The sequence below is a fragment of the Sander vitreus genome, chromosome 13 (assembly GCF_031162955.1).
Source record: "Sander vitreus isolate 19-12246 chromosome 13, sanVit1, whole genome shotgun sequence".
Lineage (NCBI taxonomy): Eukaryota > Metazoa > Chordata > Actinopteri > Perciformes > Percidae > Sander > Sander vitreus.
The window spans coordinates 24,239,639-24,255,170 of record NC_135867.1 but is presented as its reverse complement, the minus strand read 5'-3'; the positions used below and the strand labels follow the sequence as shown (position 1 = coordinate 24,255,170).

At 40.1% G+C, this 15,532-nt stretch overlaps 1 protein-coding gene across 1 annotated transcript in view; it reads right to left on the bottom strand.

The window, feature by feature from the left end:
* auts2a (activator of transcription and developmental regulator AUTS2 a) overlaps nt 1-15,186 on the bottom strand; it is a 346,500-nt gene extending 331,314 nt beyond the window's left edge. Inside the window, exons 1-2 of the mRNA XM_078265538.1 lie at nt 15,024-15,186; nt 12,253-12,990 (exon numbers count right to left, since the gene is read on the bottom strand). Of these exons, the coding sequence (XP_078121664.1) occupies nt 12,253-12,540 (288 nt within the window). The 5' untranslated portion in view covers nt 12,541-12,990; nt 15,024-15,186. The remainder of the gene's footprint in view (nt 1-12,252; nt 12,991-15,023) is intronic.
* Nucleotides 15,187-15,532: the final 346 nt, after the last annotated feature.

The window sequence follows — 15,532 nt, the reverse complement described above, 5'->3', positions numbered from 1 at the left end:
CAGTTATGACATAAATAGCAACTCTCCCATTTGCAGAATAACAAGATGATGAATGACAGGCCTAACCCATTATCCATTAAGCATTTTTACACTCACACATACCCAACATAAGCACACAGCTCGAGACACTCGCAGCTCTCCCTTCACTATTCCACCAAACCTTGTCAGAAATTCCCAGAAAGAGCATTTGTCACAGGATTCACAGCTTTCAAATACAGTACTACTGTCATCCTCGCTTCTTCCTCCTAAGCCCAAACTTTCATGCTTAATATTCCTGCCATGTAAACATGAAGACTAGGTATAGCCTGTACCATCATATTCATTACTAGGAAATACATTTTATAGGCACTAACTGAAGGACATCTAAATACATGTCTACATAGGTGCTTTAAATATCACTGTAGATCGAATCAATTACATAAACATAGAGAGTGTTGTTTACTACCTGGAACCGATAACATCCTTATAAGGCTCTCTAGACCTGCAGTGGACATCTTAATTCTCTTTCCATGCACATATTATAGCTCAATTCATTAAAGAACATACTATGAAAAGCTCTTTAACTTGTCAATTATTATACCACAAGCCCTGAAGTTGCATAGAGCAGAGATTCCAACCAGGAGAACTTCAGCAGTTGAAAGGGTGTACGTGGAAAGATTATACTATAGAGTAGCTCAACTACATTTTGATTAGAAAAAAATAATCCAATATTGAGTCAGATGTACACATGAACACTAAGTGCTGGGATTGAGAGTGAGTAAAAACTAAAACAGTAAACGGCTAATAGCTAAAAGTAATAAACAGTCAATTGTTTGCTAGAAGTATAGCTGGGGCGCCTGGGTAGCTCACCTGGTAGCGCGCGCGCCCATATATAGAGGTTTACTCCTCAACGCAGCGGCCGCGGGTTCGACTCTGACCTGCGGCCCTTTGCTGCATGTCATTCCCCCTCTCTCTCCCCTTTCATGTCTTCTGCTGTCCTATAAAAATAAAGGCCTAAAATGCCCCAAAAATAATCTTAAAAAAAAAAAGAAGTATAGCTGAATGGTTGAAATGTCTAGATTCTGTAGTACAGATGCAAAATTGACCAAACAGACCTAAACATTAGTTTCACTGTATGAAAACAGTTTTACTTTATTTAATATTGTTAAATAACATCCAGTTCAAAATCAACTCAAATTAACACATTTGGAATGATGGGTGGTGCAGATAAAGCGCGGGGGACTATTGGTGTACATCAGACTAAAAAGTTTGGGAACCCCTGATTTAGTCGATGTGAAAGCTAAAACTACAAAGCTGGATTTAACAGGTTCTAGTTGGACTATATGCCTCGACTCCCAGTGGGTAAAATTTTGAATGCCACTTCCAAAAGCCAAATGTTTCCATCTGCTTCAAAAGTGATCAAACATAAAGCAGACGGCCCAAAACCATTTTCACAGTGGATGCTTAACGTGAACATAACATGGCAAACTGAAACTCTGTATCTAATGGACCTGAGTGGCTCTCATCTGAAGCAGTTTCAGTCCACATAAACCCTCCTACTGAGCATCTAGAGCAGTTAGCTCCACAGGCAAAGGCAGGGGGGTGACATCATACTGAGACACAGCCATGGAGCCTTTAATTAGTATTTAAATATCAGTTGACCTGGAAGAGATGGAACTGCATTCTGCGCTACATAACCAATCCTGGAGAGGGATAACCAAGGTGCTGTGAGCAAAGCAAATTGTTTGGTATTAGCTGCAATGATATATGCCAATTTTCTAAATATTGCAAAAAGCATGTGATTTTGGATTAAGGTCTGGCATTCAGGTTAGTGTAAACAATTATTTTAAAAAAAGAACTGAAGCAGTGCAGTTTTTGAGCAAAGCTTATCTTAGTGGAGGAATGGAAGCAGATGGAAATGGAAACAGGGGTAGGTTGGCCCGGTTTGAAAGAAGGATCAGAGAAGAGACGGGGGATCAAAGGTTCAAAGCTGCAGGTAGAGATCTCAACACGCCTGTGTCCGTAAGTCCACACAGGCCCCGCGGTACAAAGATGAGCGAGCGCACGCACACACACACACACACACACACACACACACACACACACACACACACACACACACACACCTAACTGCACCACCATTAGTATGCACTGTGAAGTTAAGCATGAAAAGGGTCTTCCCCTTAAGTAGAAAAAAAAATGTGTCCAAATGCATCATCATAGGGCCATTGCACACAAAAGAGAGTGCGACTGAGGCCACGGCTCTACTTCAGAGGTGGCATTTTACAAATCGGCCTCCACAAACATTTATCTTTTTCCCCACCTTAGGTCTTAAAGAGGTGGAACCATTAATCCAATGTTCTTCAGCCACTCCAGGTGTGCCATTAGCCAAAGATTAGCCGTTAATGTAGACATAAGCTGATGGAAGACTTGCATGTTCCTCCTTTCTGACCTCAGAGAATACATTACCATTTCAACTGTTTCCCAGCTGTCAATGCAGAAACAAGAACCTTTAGGCAATACACAAACTGAACAGAAACTACACTTTAAGATGGACAGGAAAGCATATTGTCACGTAGCATTCTTGTGCATACTTGACATTTTAATAATTTAACATACCAAACAATTCTTAAATTCAGCATTGTAAAAACACATACTCTAGATTCTCAGCACGTCCCACAGCTACAAAGTCAACACAGTTCACTGTAGCTACAAAGTATGGCTAAAATAAACAAGAATATCATTATAAAATGTGTTTACACAGTTTTAAGAAGAGACTGATCACCCTCCCGCCTCGCTCCAACATCCCACAGTCCCATTGCTTTTGTCTGTCAACTCTTAACATTGCTGCTGCTTGTTGCACATTTCCCCTGCTGCTGAACTATTTGTACTGCCTGAGTTCATACGAATGCACCGGTGTCAGTTTCTCCCTTAATGAGTAAGGTGCCGGTGTTGGGCACGTGACTCAAGTGCTTATGAGCTGAACTGTGCATCATGACATCAATCAAAACCTTTTCACTTTACATTTCATATGCAAGTTGTTTCTCAATATGGTGTAGCTGGGTTACATATAAATAAAAACAGCTCTTTTAGCTATAAACGATGACTGCTTCTTTTCTTTCCTCACTTTTCTTCTTCAGATCAAGTTTAATAAAACTGTTCATTTCTGTTTTCCCAGCTGCTATATGTGCCTAAATGTATCTGTAAACGGTCTCCTACTTTGGGTGATGCAGATTTTAAAGGGCGTGATGGGTGGATTACCACCTGAGTTTCATGGCCTGTTGCTCTATGCAGTTAGAGTCCAATCACCCTGGATACATGTTAGCGACAGATGGAAAGGCTGTCAAAGCACCAACTGAGGCAGGGGAATGATAAATCTGCTTGGAAAGATAATGTCTGTGTTGTAAAGAACGTAACATGGCACCACAATACAGACACGTTTTACAAATTAATCTGCATCTGTGGTTAAAATGCCACTAGCCCAGGCAAAGGAACAGTACAATAGACTAGCTCCTTGAGTGGTGGATGAGACAGCTAAATGGTAGAAACCAACAAGGCTTTAAACAGGGCCCTGGCTCAGGTTGTGTCCCAATGAAAGGCCTCATCTTCTGGAAATGACTGCACACTTACAGAGGAATGATTACTGAATTTGATGAGTATCTAAATGTTAATGAACACATCCAGAAATCCAAAACAACCCCGATTATCTAATCTGGTGTGGAGGGGTTTAACATCCAGAGATGACATCTTATTCCATTAATGTGTCAGTCACAGGGCTGTCGCAGCATATTAATGCCTACCATACATCACTCTCTGACACCTCCAAAATGCAGCCAAATGAATATCTGCCATTACTGCCAGGAGACTGGAATAAATACATGGAAGGTGGAAAATTAATTAAAAGCCTGGAAAAGTGGTATAATTCACTAGACAAAAATATCTGCCAAGGCAGCGTGGCACAAGGAGAGCCGTCAAGAAAAGAAAAAGGCTCTCGCCAAAAGTGTCCTTGTTCATCAACCTGCATTCTCGCAGGAACAAAGCAGTAAGAAAACGTGGCTTGATACCTGTGTCTTAATTGTTTGAAATGTCATTTTTTTCCTAGTCCTTTGGAAACAAGATGTCAATACATTTGATTTCACATTAGCCTCTTTCTTACAATAAAGTACCAATCAATGTGTTCTTCTCTGCCTGCACTTACAAGTCCTCCTCCAGGCAGACTTCTGAGGGCTGTGCCAAAGAAAATCAATTGTTTTTAAAATGCTGGCAAGCCGACAGCCTCATCCCACGTACGGCATACAAGAAGAGAAAAATGCCAACTGTTAAACTGCAATTCATCATCTTCATTTGGCCATATACGAGAGGAATACCCTTTGTTCACATCATTTCTGCCGTTGATCCTCTCAGCTCAGGCCGGGGACCTGTCCTTTAACTCCTGCTCCCCTTTAAATGTCAATGGCCTTTAATTAGCTAGCCGTTATTTGTTATTGGAAGGTTTGACAACTTATCAATGGACCTATTACCATTTTGTTGAACTGCTCGCTACATATCACATCCAGCCTCCACCACACACACGCACTGATGACTCAACTTAATCCATCAACTATGATGCTCCACTGTGCCACTGGGCTTAAATGTGTCACATCTGCAAGGCCAGTGTGGGTGTGACAGATGGGTGTGAAGCTGGTGCCTAAAATTAAAAAAACTGTGTGGTTTGTGCTGTTTTCAGCAGCACAAACCATAAATAGAAATTGGCACTTAATTGGAAACAACAAGGTCCTGGTGATCCTTCAGTGGTAGTGAAATAAAATAAACGGCAGGAAAAGCACAGGCATTGGATTTCCACAGCTCTCATGAAAACATTTCTCCTCCAGCAGACACATGGTTATACAGTACATATCCCGGCTATGGACACTTTGTCAGTGTGATGTAAAGCCTGCAGAGAAAAGCTCTTTGTAATCGATTGACTATCTCCTCGCTCAGCTAGTATTGTCTGTTGTTTGGTGCACTTAGGCATGACATGTCAAATCCAGTGCTCGTGTGCAACCTGATGCAATGTCTTACAACAGCCAAAAACTGGTTTAGCACTTATTTTCTTCTGTCCCGATCTAGGCTGCAAAAGGAGGGATGTTTTTCAGGTAATTATCCCAGGGAAACTGACATCTGTCATTTTAGTAATTGTATATCTCTTGCTGAAATAAAGCTACTGAAACACAAAAGAACAACATAGAACAGATAAACTCTTGGTGACTGTTTTCAGTATACAACTAATACACTACACTGCTGATGGTCTAGACGTTATACACACTACACTGCTAATGTGTATATCAGTACACACAGTTATATATATATATATATACACACATACATACATACATACATACACACACACACACACACATATATACACATACATACACATACACAAATCAAAAATGTTTAATCAATAATAATGGTTAATGACAATTACAATTTTGTTATTGATCATTTTTCTTTACTATTCCAAGTAATAAAAAGAACAATTCTACACTGCAGGCCCCAAACTGCTTGTGTCAGCTCTACACGTCTATCCCAATACTAGGCTGCTCTCCCAGTCCAACACCATATGTGGTGTTATGCAGTTATGTGCCCAGTGCCATGCTCTACACTGTTTGTGCATTAGGTGAATCCATTGTCTTCTGTTTTTATGGTGTGTAACAAATTAAGTTAGAGGGGAAAGATGTTTATAGAAACAACAAAACCTGCAGGAACTCAGTGGGGCATTGGGAATTAGGAAGTCTTTCCAGACCTTTAAAAGGCAAAAACAGTCTAAAGCAGACACTGCAAATGTACTAATTTACACAGTGCTGCTTTTGTGCTGTTCATGGTATTATCACAGGCAGTCAATCATGTAATAGACTGCGGTTAACGTACTGAGCAGGAAGATGAGGTGGTGTTATTCTAGTAAAAAAAACAGTCTAGCCTTTAGGCAAAACAACCAACAGCAGTGAAGGTTGGAAAAGCAAAAAGTGTGATTGGACAGGAGCCCGATCAAGCCTGTATTAGGCAGTAGATGCAGAGATGCAGGTTGAGGAGAATTTATCTTTGCATGCATGTGTACAAAAAAACATAGAAACATCTGTGACTACTAACTATTTGGAAATAATGAACAGTGGGTTAACTAAGGCAACATTTTAAAATCAATTCTGGTCAGAAGGGGCATGCTGAGGTTAGTTACACATTTTAAGTGAAATGGGTGAAACAGCAAAGGTTTTAGAGGAGAAGGCACTCAATAATTTAGTAATTTCTTCAAGTGCTTTAATAGGTTGCTACTCAGGCCTCTCTCAAGAAAATCTGTCTCAAACCAACTCCTTTAAATCCTTAAATCCTCCTTTGATCTCAGTGCAGTAAATGAACACTCCTCAATACTTTTTAATTTCTTGCTCAATTTAAAGCGAAAAGGTTTAGGTTTGGGAAAATGAGCACACTGAGACAAAACCAGAATTACTGCCTCGCAGTTGTATACCTCCGCCAACCAGTCAAGTTGCAGTTTACATCCGTGTCTGTCCAGACTCATATAGTGAGGATTATGAAGGAATTTAATAAAAGCAAAATAGAAGTTATCACTAAATTGACATATAAGTGCTTTCCATGAATTAATACCTAGACTGTGGCGGCCCACATTTTTACACTCATAAATAAAAAAGATCTCTAACGTTTTTCAACAGTGATCAAATTGTCAATTGTAGCACACTTTTATAGTACCCTAACACTACAGTATTACACTAATAAGCTCAAAATAAATGCATACAGTATGTGCTCTGTACTAGTGCTGTCAAACGATTAAAACATTTAATCGCGATTAATCGCATTAATGTCATAGTTAACTCGCAATTAATCGCACATTTTTATCTATTCTAAATGTCCCCAGATTTCTTTTTGTCCCATTATTTTTTCTCATTTTAATGATCTTATCAACATGGAAAAGTGGATTGGCTTGCTTTGTGCTTTTGCGATGATAGCTGAGTTCACAACGACAAAACACACAGATCACCTTGGTCTTGTCAATGGAACCATTTGGCAACTATTTAAAAGTAAACTTTCCATTCAGAATCTTATTGGCATCCATTTCGGCGTCTCACGCTCGCCATCCACTCAAAACGTAACGTTAGCCTACTACTCTTTGGCCGGCTCGCAAGCCCAAACAAGTGTGTGTGGCGTGCCTGTTGTTTTGTTTCCGGTCTAGCTAGATCCAGTGTGGTGTTGTAGTTTTTCTAACGTTACTAGTTGTTGCAACAGCATGTGAAAAAAACTACAAAGTTTGCTATGACAAAAAGAACGTTAATCTCACGATAAAAAAAATGTACGCCGTTAAAATGGGTTTGAGTTAACGCCGTTAATAACGCGTTTAACTGACAGCACTACTCTGCACATTAAATCTGCAATGCACCTAGAGGAAACTACACAGCATGAAACTACATGGTGCTTCTCCACTCAATACAAGAATATCAAAATGCCTTAGAGCTATACCTGACATGAATACAGCTATATGATCATAGTCGATTCATTCAATGCTAAACGGTTATTCTGTAGCGTTGCTTTGTGCTATCATTTTCAATCCAATTCTATACGAGTAAGAATCGCCTAATTGAGTTCTAATGTTTTCAACAGTTCAAGGGATATACAGCAGAAAGTTTTCCTTGGTCATGATCGCAGAAATTACAGCTAGGATGGTGGATTTTACTAAGGGCTTGTTTAAAAATACACAATCATTAGCTTGCACAGTGTGTATTTTAGAAGCCCATCCTGTATCCTGCATGAGTGGAAAGCAAATCATGGTTATATTGAGACTTGGTTGTAGGTCAAGGCTGTCTGATGCTGATCAGAAAGACAGCAGCCAAGAAACACCAAGGAGCAGTAATGTGCTTTCTGATGGTCATGTTTTATTGTAACAGCAGCTTCCTATTCAGCTGCTCTTAACAATAGTCGGGCAAGTTCACTCCAAACTGCAACAACCAGCAAACAGCCCAGTAATCACGACAACAATATGTTGTAGAACATCTACCGAAAGCAACTTGAGTATCTAAAGAGCCTCATCATGAACGCTTCAGCCCTGAGACTGCAAAAAAGAAACGCAAAGCTAACATATCAGCATGCACATGAGAAGCAGGCCTGGGAGCAGTGTTGCTCCAGCACTGGGGTGACAGATGGAGAGCACTAGCATATACCTCCAGGGGTCTGACCTCATCAGAATTTAACTTTACCCAGACCGAATAAGAGGCACTGGTGCTGTGGTATGCCTGTGCATAGTTCCATATATAGTCTTTTAACAGTGTCAGGTAATAACACAGAAGTAAACAACGCTCTCTATTGCAAAGAAAGGGTTGTAAAAGGAAATTTACCTTAATATTACATACAAGAGGGATGTAACTGAAATATAATTAGTAGAGATGCACCGATTACAATTTTCTAGGCCGATTCCGATTTTCTTTAGGGAGTTAGGCCAGCCGATACAGATTTTAGCCGATTCCGATTTCATTTTTTCTAACCTCTTTACAGCACACACAAATATTTATTTTCTATCTTTTCTTTAATAGAACATTTTGCACAGAACATAGAACATTTTTTGAACAGATAATGGATCACTATAAAATAGAACTATATAACTTACTCCTGGTGTGGGAAATTCACACACATCTAAAAGGTCAATGTTAGAACCATTTCCTTCTTTTCACATCCAATATCCAACTAAAAAAATATGTTTTTGGTGTCGTCCCTCCACGCCCTACTTTTTCCTTGCAGGTGTTGCATATTGCAAACTTGTTAACTTCTGCACACACGCTGAAGAATCTCCAAACAGTTGACATGTTGCAGGTTAATTCACGAGGGTCCCTACATGTGCGAGAATAGCGCGGGTACGTGTGACACATGTCGGAAAAGTTGAGAGAGAGGAAAAAGAGACTGTGCTGTTGCGTCCGTATGTGCGTGCGTCCTTGAAAACTGTAACACATATAACTTATGTTGTCAGTTAATTGTAGCACTGACCAGCATGAAATCGGCATATGTCAGACTGACCTGCTGGTCGCCGGTCATGGCCGAGCACGTGAAAACCGGCCAATTCCGGTCACCGGCCGGTCTATCGGTGCATCTCTAATAATTAGTATAATAGACTGAAAAGTATGGGATAAGATATTGGATAATCAAAAATGATTTAAGCTATGGAGGCAGTGAAATGCAAGAAAAGCTCTGACAAGTCTGATCCATAAGATTAAAGAGAAGACAAATCATTCTCCAACTACCTTGTAAAATGTATTGTAGATTGTACATCTTTCTGTTATAAAGCTCTTCAATAAATGGTCATCTCGAAGTCATTACAGGGGGACAAACAAGTGTTTCAAGATTTCTTATAGGAGCATTTAACCTTTATTAAACCTGGCAAATTTTACTTATTTCTGTCTGTATCAGCAACTTCCTGATTAACCCTCAGTCATCATTTTAACACCGTCACATCAGAGAGCTGCCATTTAAAATATGCCTTCTACCATTGGCCTGTGAACAACTTAATGAAAAGTAAGTGGGGGGGTCAAGTGGCTCGCTCAGGGGCACTTCAGAGGTAATAACTGGACTGGGATTTCATTCTTATTCTTGGCCTACATCAGATTGATCCAGACAACTATTTGCGAGGAAAGATTAATCGCAATTTTTCAAGTACAAATGCCAAACATACTCGGATTCCAGCTTCTCCAATGTGAGAACTTGCGGCTTTTCTCTATTTGATGTCATTGTAAACTAAACATCTTTGAGTTGTGGGCTGTTCATTGGACAAAACAAGACATCTGAAGACGTCACCTTGTAATTTAAGTAATTTAACATTATTATCTGCGATTTTATAGATCAAACAGTCAGTTAATCAAGGATATAATCAGCAGACTAATGAAGCATAGAGCACAGCTTGGTCCTTGGATCCACATGAAACTAAACAAACTTTACTGTACTACAACATGGTGGAAGGGGCTTTGCGGACACATGGTCACAGTCCAGATCCGACTTTCACTGTTTGTGTACGTACAGAAATATGAATCATTACATTTGGGACACTGGGCAACAAACTGCTATTTTTAAAGCTCTCCAACAACTGTAAGAAGTAATACAATACAATATTGCCATCTCCCTTCACTTCTGTGTTAGATGATACTGTATTATTAAGTTCTGTCACAATCTCACAAAAACACTCCTGTGTGTACACATTTGCACTCACACACAAGCAAGTTGAATTTATTTTTCTCTTGCTTGTACTTGAACTCTGCATTTGTATTACTCAGTAAACCACTCTGTGACAAGATTGTTTTGTAAGAAGTGCCTTCTAAATAACTGTGATTTGATATTTATGTAATTTGATACTGCAATATTTTGATTCATTAGTTTGTTTTTCATTCCGCTGACTGCAGTAAAAGGCTGAAACAATGTTGATTAAGGTAATAAAATGTCTAATATTCACTACGATATACATAAAACTGTAAATCTGTTATAATCAGGTTTTCGGAGGCAACCATATTATTTCCACTTTCATTTGAATTTATGAAATGTTTATTAATTGATAGAACATATTGTAATGTATGTTTTGATTAAATACTGACTAAAATATCTTAGTGCCAGTCGAACATGTACTGACGGGGAGCGGGGATTACTTTTATATTATGTAATTTATTAGATTCATGTAAGTACAGATAACACCTCATTGCTTGTATGTGCGAATCTTAACAATGTTACTTTGATTTAAACAGAGATTATGATTAAGAAACGGAAAACAACATAGGTCAACAATGAAAATGAATTGATTAAAATCAATGTACTGTATCTTTGAAGCTTAGTTATTTTACTCAAGAGCTATTCACTTTAAAATGTTCCCAACTGGATTTCTGAGTTGTCATGTAATAGACACTCACACTGAACAGCCGTGCTTTAGCAGAAAACATCAACGGAAAGAACAACAAAAAGAAGGTCAAACAAAACAAGAAGAAAGAGAAAGGACATGCAGGCACAAGACCGTCAAATAGAGTCATTCTGAATAACATGACATTGTTGTTGTGAAAGGTGTTGGTCTGACTAACAAAAGGATACAGTGAGGACAAGTGCTACTGTACATATCCTTGAGATGGGTCACACCAGCGAACAAGAGATTGGTATCACACTGCATATATTAGAAAGTGCAAGTCAGGCTTGCGAGACCGGCCTTGTGAAGATACAAACTATTTTCACTATTTCTCCTGCTGAATCCAGATCATCATAATACTAAAGAGAAGCTAGACAATGTATGCTGAAATATTTCATGTAAAATTAACAGTTGTGCTTTGGTAATATTTCCTGTGAAATTAACAGTTGTGCTTTGGTAATATTTCCTGTGAAATTAACAATGCCTTACAGCCACAAATCCAGACGATTTTAAAGAAACACCTGAAATAACGAGAAAACACACTAATGAAGTCTCTGAATGGTTTGATAAGTAGAAAAGAGTACGCAGAGAGCAGGAAAATGATGTGAATCACATGGTATGGTCCGTTGCAGTCACCTAATGAACACCTACGGGAGAGTTTGGACCGATGTGTTAGACAGCGCTCTCCACTAGCATATTCCATGCCACCAAACTTAAAGCATCTATAACGGCTGTTCTGAAGGCCCAACACCTTACTAAAACACTTTTTCATTTGTCACCCATCTGTAAGTTACCATTATAGAAAGATATGGCAGTTGTGCTATATAAAATGCTTGCTGGTGTAAATCATAATTCAGAACTATGTCGTTGGAAGGCAGCCTGGGCCCAGTTTGCAGTCCAAGGAAAATGGATAGCCAGTGCACAATAAATGACTCCCACTCTAAATAAACTGTTGTAACATTGATCAAATTGCTCTTTACTCGGAAGCATACAGAGGCACAACAGCCACTACAGCCAGAGCTGAATATCCCTTTTCTGGTGGACGGCTTTGCAGAGCAGTGCACACAACAACAACAGCCTCTCCGTGACACAGATAGTAATCTCTGGCTGCAGCGCTACATTTAAAGCTACATCTGTTTAACTCCAGCTCACACAACAGCCAAATATGCAGGAAGGAGCCAAAACCCTGGGCCAGCCCAGTCAGAGAGCCACACAATAATAAACACATCTTTACACAGCGGTAAGAGATGTTGACTGAATTGTCATGCAAAAGAACAACACACACACACACACACACACACACACACACACACACACACACAGGTTGAAGGGAGTTGAAAGGGCTACCCCTACGGTGTACTCACCTCCAGAGCCTCCAGGGTCACGAAGCCCGTGATGGAGAAGCCGTCGATGACGTCCTCTTCAGCAGAAGTAGACTCCTTTCGCTTTCTTCGCGGGGGTCGAGGGCGGGATGAGGAGGGCTCCCTGTCACCCTCCCGCTCTGAGTCGGAGGAGAAGCGAGAGACGGAGCCCTTGACATGGTTGTTCCTTATCCCATTTGATCTCCGGTCCCGATCCCTCACTGACCTTGACTTCCTCTTTTTGCGGAGGCCACTGGATCGAGGGCCATCCATGTCCTTCATGGGAAACATCCAGATAAACCCACCTCTTACAGAGAATCACACTCTTCAAGGGCCAAACACTGGCACTGCTTGACCTCCACTCGTGTAAAAATCCCTGAGGAGAATCTCCGCAATATCCAAGCGAATGTTCTTAATCTATTAGATCCAAGGTAACCATGTAATATCCAACAGATGAAACCTTTTTTTTGGATACGCAAAACTGCATTGAGTCACTGAACCAGCTAGGTTCCAAGCAAAGATCCCCAAAGGCAGTCCATCAAATCCTATGACAAGAGGTGTAAAATGATATATTAAAACACGTTATCACCAAGCTGTTAATTCTGCCAGAGGAAGGGCTTTTCAAGTTAAAGCAAATATCTGCTCAGTGAACATGTCCCGCCACGGTGAGTTGAGCAGGTGACGCCACATCTTTCTTCTCCAGGAACCTACTCGTCTTACCCAAGGTCAGCAAACTCCCTCCTGCAAGATGAAGACACACAGAAAGAAAGAGCACGCATTTGCAATATGTTCACTCAGCAAGTTCAACTTTGCATTTAGTCAATGAGCCATTTTCCAAAAGGTGCAGTATACCATACAGATGGATGGATGTTGCCATTCTACATAATGTAAGATAAATGTTTCATTTGTGTGGATACAGTCTCATCTGCTAAGCATAATGTGTTTTCTTACCCTGCCCGATCATTAAGCCCTGAGTTGAGTCGATAATGCATTGTAAGTGCTCTTTTACTAGTGCCTCTGAAGCTTTTGCCAAGCTTGTACCAAAAACTCTTTTTAATGATTCAATTTCTTTAATTAATAATGTGACAGAATGTCTACTTTGCTACTTGTTGTCTTAAGCCTCTCAACATGTAAGTGTTGTTTTTGGCACTGTCACTGCTAATTTTATGTAACATACAGAGAATATGTATATCTGTACAAATGGGAAAACTAAGTGTGACAATGTATCAGTTACAGAGTACACTGGTCCTACTAGAATAATTAAACAGATTGCTCTTGAGCCTGAAATAAAGCCTTGATTAATTAAAATGTTGTATTAACAACAATTAACTGTCAGTACAATCCACTTTGTGTTTGCTAAATGCATTAATTTATAAAAAAAAAAAAATAAAAAAAAAAGGGTACAGTACATTTCAGTGGCATTCATATCCCTATTCCATTATCTGTCTAAATTTACAAATTCATTGAATTATTTTAAAATATCACCTTGGACTTAACATCTCACTCACATATTCCACAAATCAAAACCAGCAATATTTCTCTCTCTTTCATGAATGAAGGCAGATCTAATTCAACAGGGAGATGTCCTTAAGGTTTTACACACACACAAGACCTTTTGATAATGCCATCCTGCACTTCACTCTATACTTTAGCATGGCATACCTTCACTGTCTGACACTGAAGGCATCTGGCTGCTTTATGATATTAGGATGCAACATTCAACAGCTTGCAGTCTTATTCTGGATCATTTTCAAAACCTAGCCTACAGTCTAGGCCTAAAGCCACTGAAAGTCACTCTGGCATTGTAGTCTAAAACACATATGGCTTCCCTATGTGTCCAGAATATTAATTCTTAGCCATTACATCACAGCCATGGTATTCCATGTGGAAGAATGACTGAATCAACAAACTGCATTTTTTTACTGAGCATTTCTCTGAAAAATCATGCCTTCAAATGCTGGTGGACATTTCAAACACTGTTTCTGCATCACCACACCAACAAAAAGCAATCTGCCACAGTCAACCACCATCTTCAACTTTACATTGTCTCCTTGGACACAGGTTGTCATGTACTGTAGCTCATATGGATTCTGCAGCATACATGTAGTCCCCCAAATGATCTGCTACACCCTGCAAAGTCACAATTGTTTTTAACATGCACAATAGGACCATTTACAAAATAAATGGCTATTAATTATATGGAAACATAACAAAGGCAAATCCAACAAGGCAACTATGCAGCAACCATTCAAAAATATCCCTTCCAAACATATGTTCTGCCTTCTAACATCCCATGTAAAGGTAAATCAACCTTTACTATAATAACGGTCCTAAACCTTTCCCCCCCAAGCACCTATGCCTTTAACCTGATGCCCCATGCCAGCACTCATCTAATGAGACACACACACACACACACACACACACACACACACACACACACACAGCACTATTAGCGCCCAAAATATCGCTTATTGAAAAAAAAAAAACTATATTTTAGCACTCGCCCTATCTTTTCTAGCTCAGTAAAAGACTCTTTCCCTTGTCTTCGCTCACAGTCCCTTTTTGTCTGCCTGTGCTGTCATTAGAGATCTTGCTCTGTAATCCAGTCCAGCCCACAACAGCAGCAGCGGACTGGCACTGCCTCCTGCTCCGGCTCTCCAAGCTTCATTTTCCACTGTAAGACACACAACAAAAGCAAGCCTCTCTCTCTCTCTCTCTCTCTCTCTCTCTCTCTCTGCTCCAAGACACGTCATGCAAAACGAAGAAATGCAAACCCTTGCGAGTGGGGAGGGGCCGTCCGGACAAGTTGCCGGCCTTCGGTCACTATTAAAAGATAACGCACAAGAAGATTTGGAGCTGACAAAATAAATCCCGCAAAGGAAAACCATAGGGTATCTCCTCTCTCCAGATCCGAGCTTCAGGATCCCGGAGAAGGGGGACCGGGGCGCAGTGATACGGCGATGCCGCAGTGCCGCTTTACAGGCTGCACGCTTCCTCCTCGGCGCAAATAGTGCTGTCTCTGGACATTCGACAGGCTCAGAGTTACATTAAATAATACAATATAGACGATATAACCGGGAACCTAGTGGAACCTAAGCCAGACAAAGCCAGTTTGCACACCTTTTTTTTACCTTCCTAATCAATTTCAAACGCATTATTTTTGCGTTGCATTTGTATGGCAAAACAATCATTGTGAATACAAGTGTACAAGTACAGTAATAAGTTTGTGTATGGAATGTCAACGCTAGCTGTGAATAAAAATTAACACTTTGCGATAGTGGTT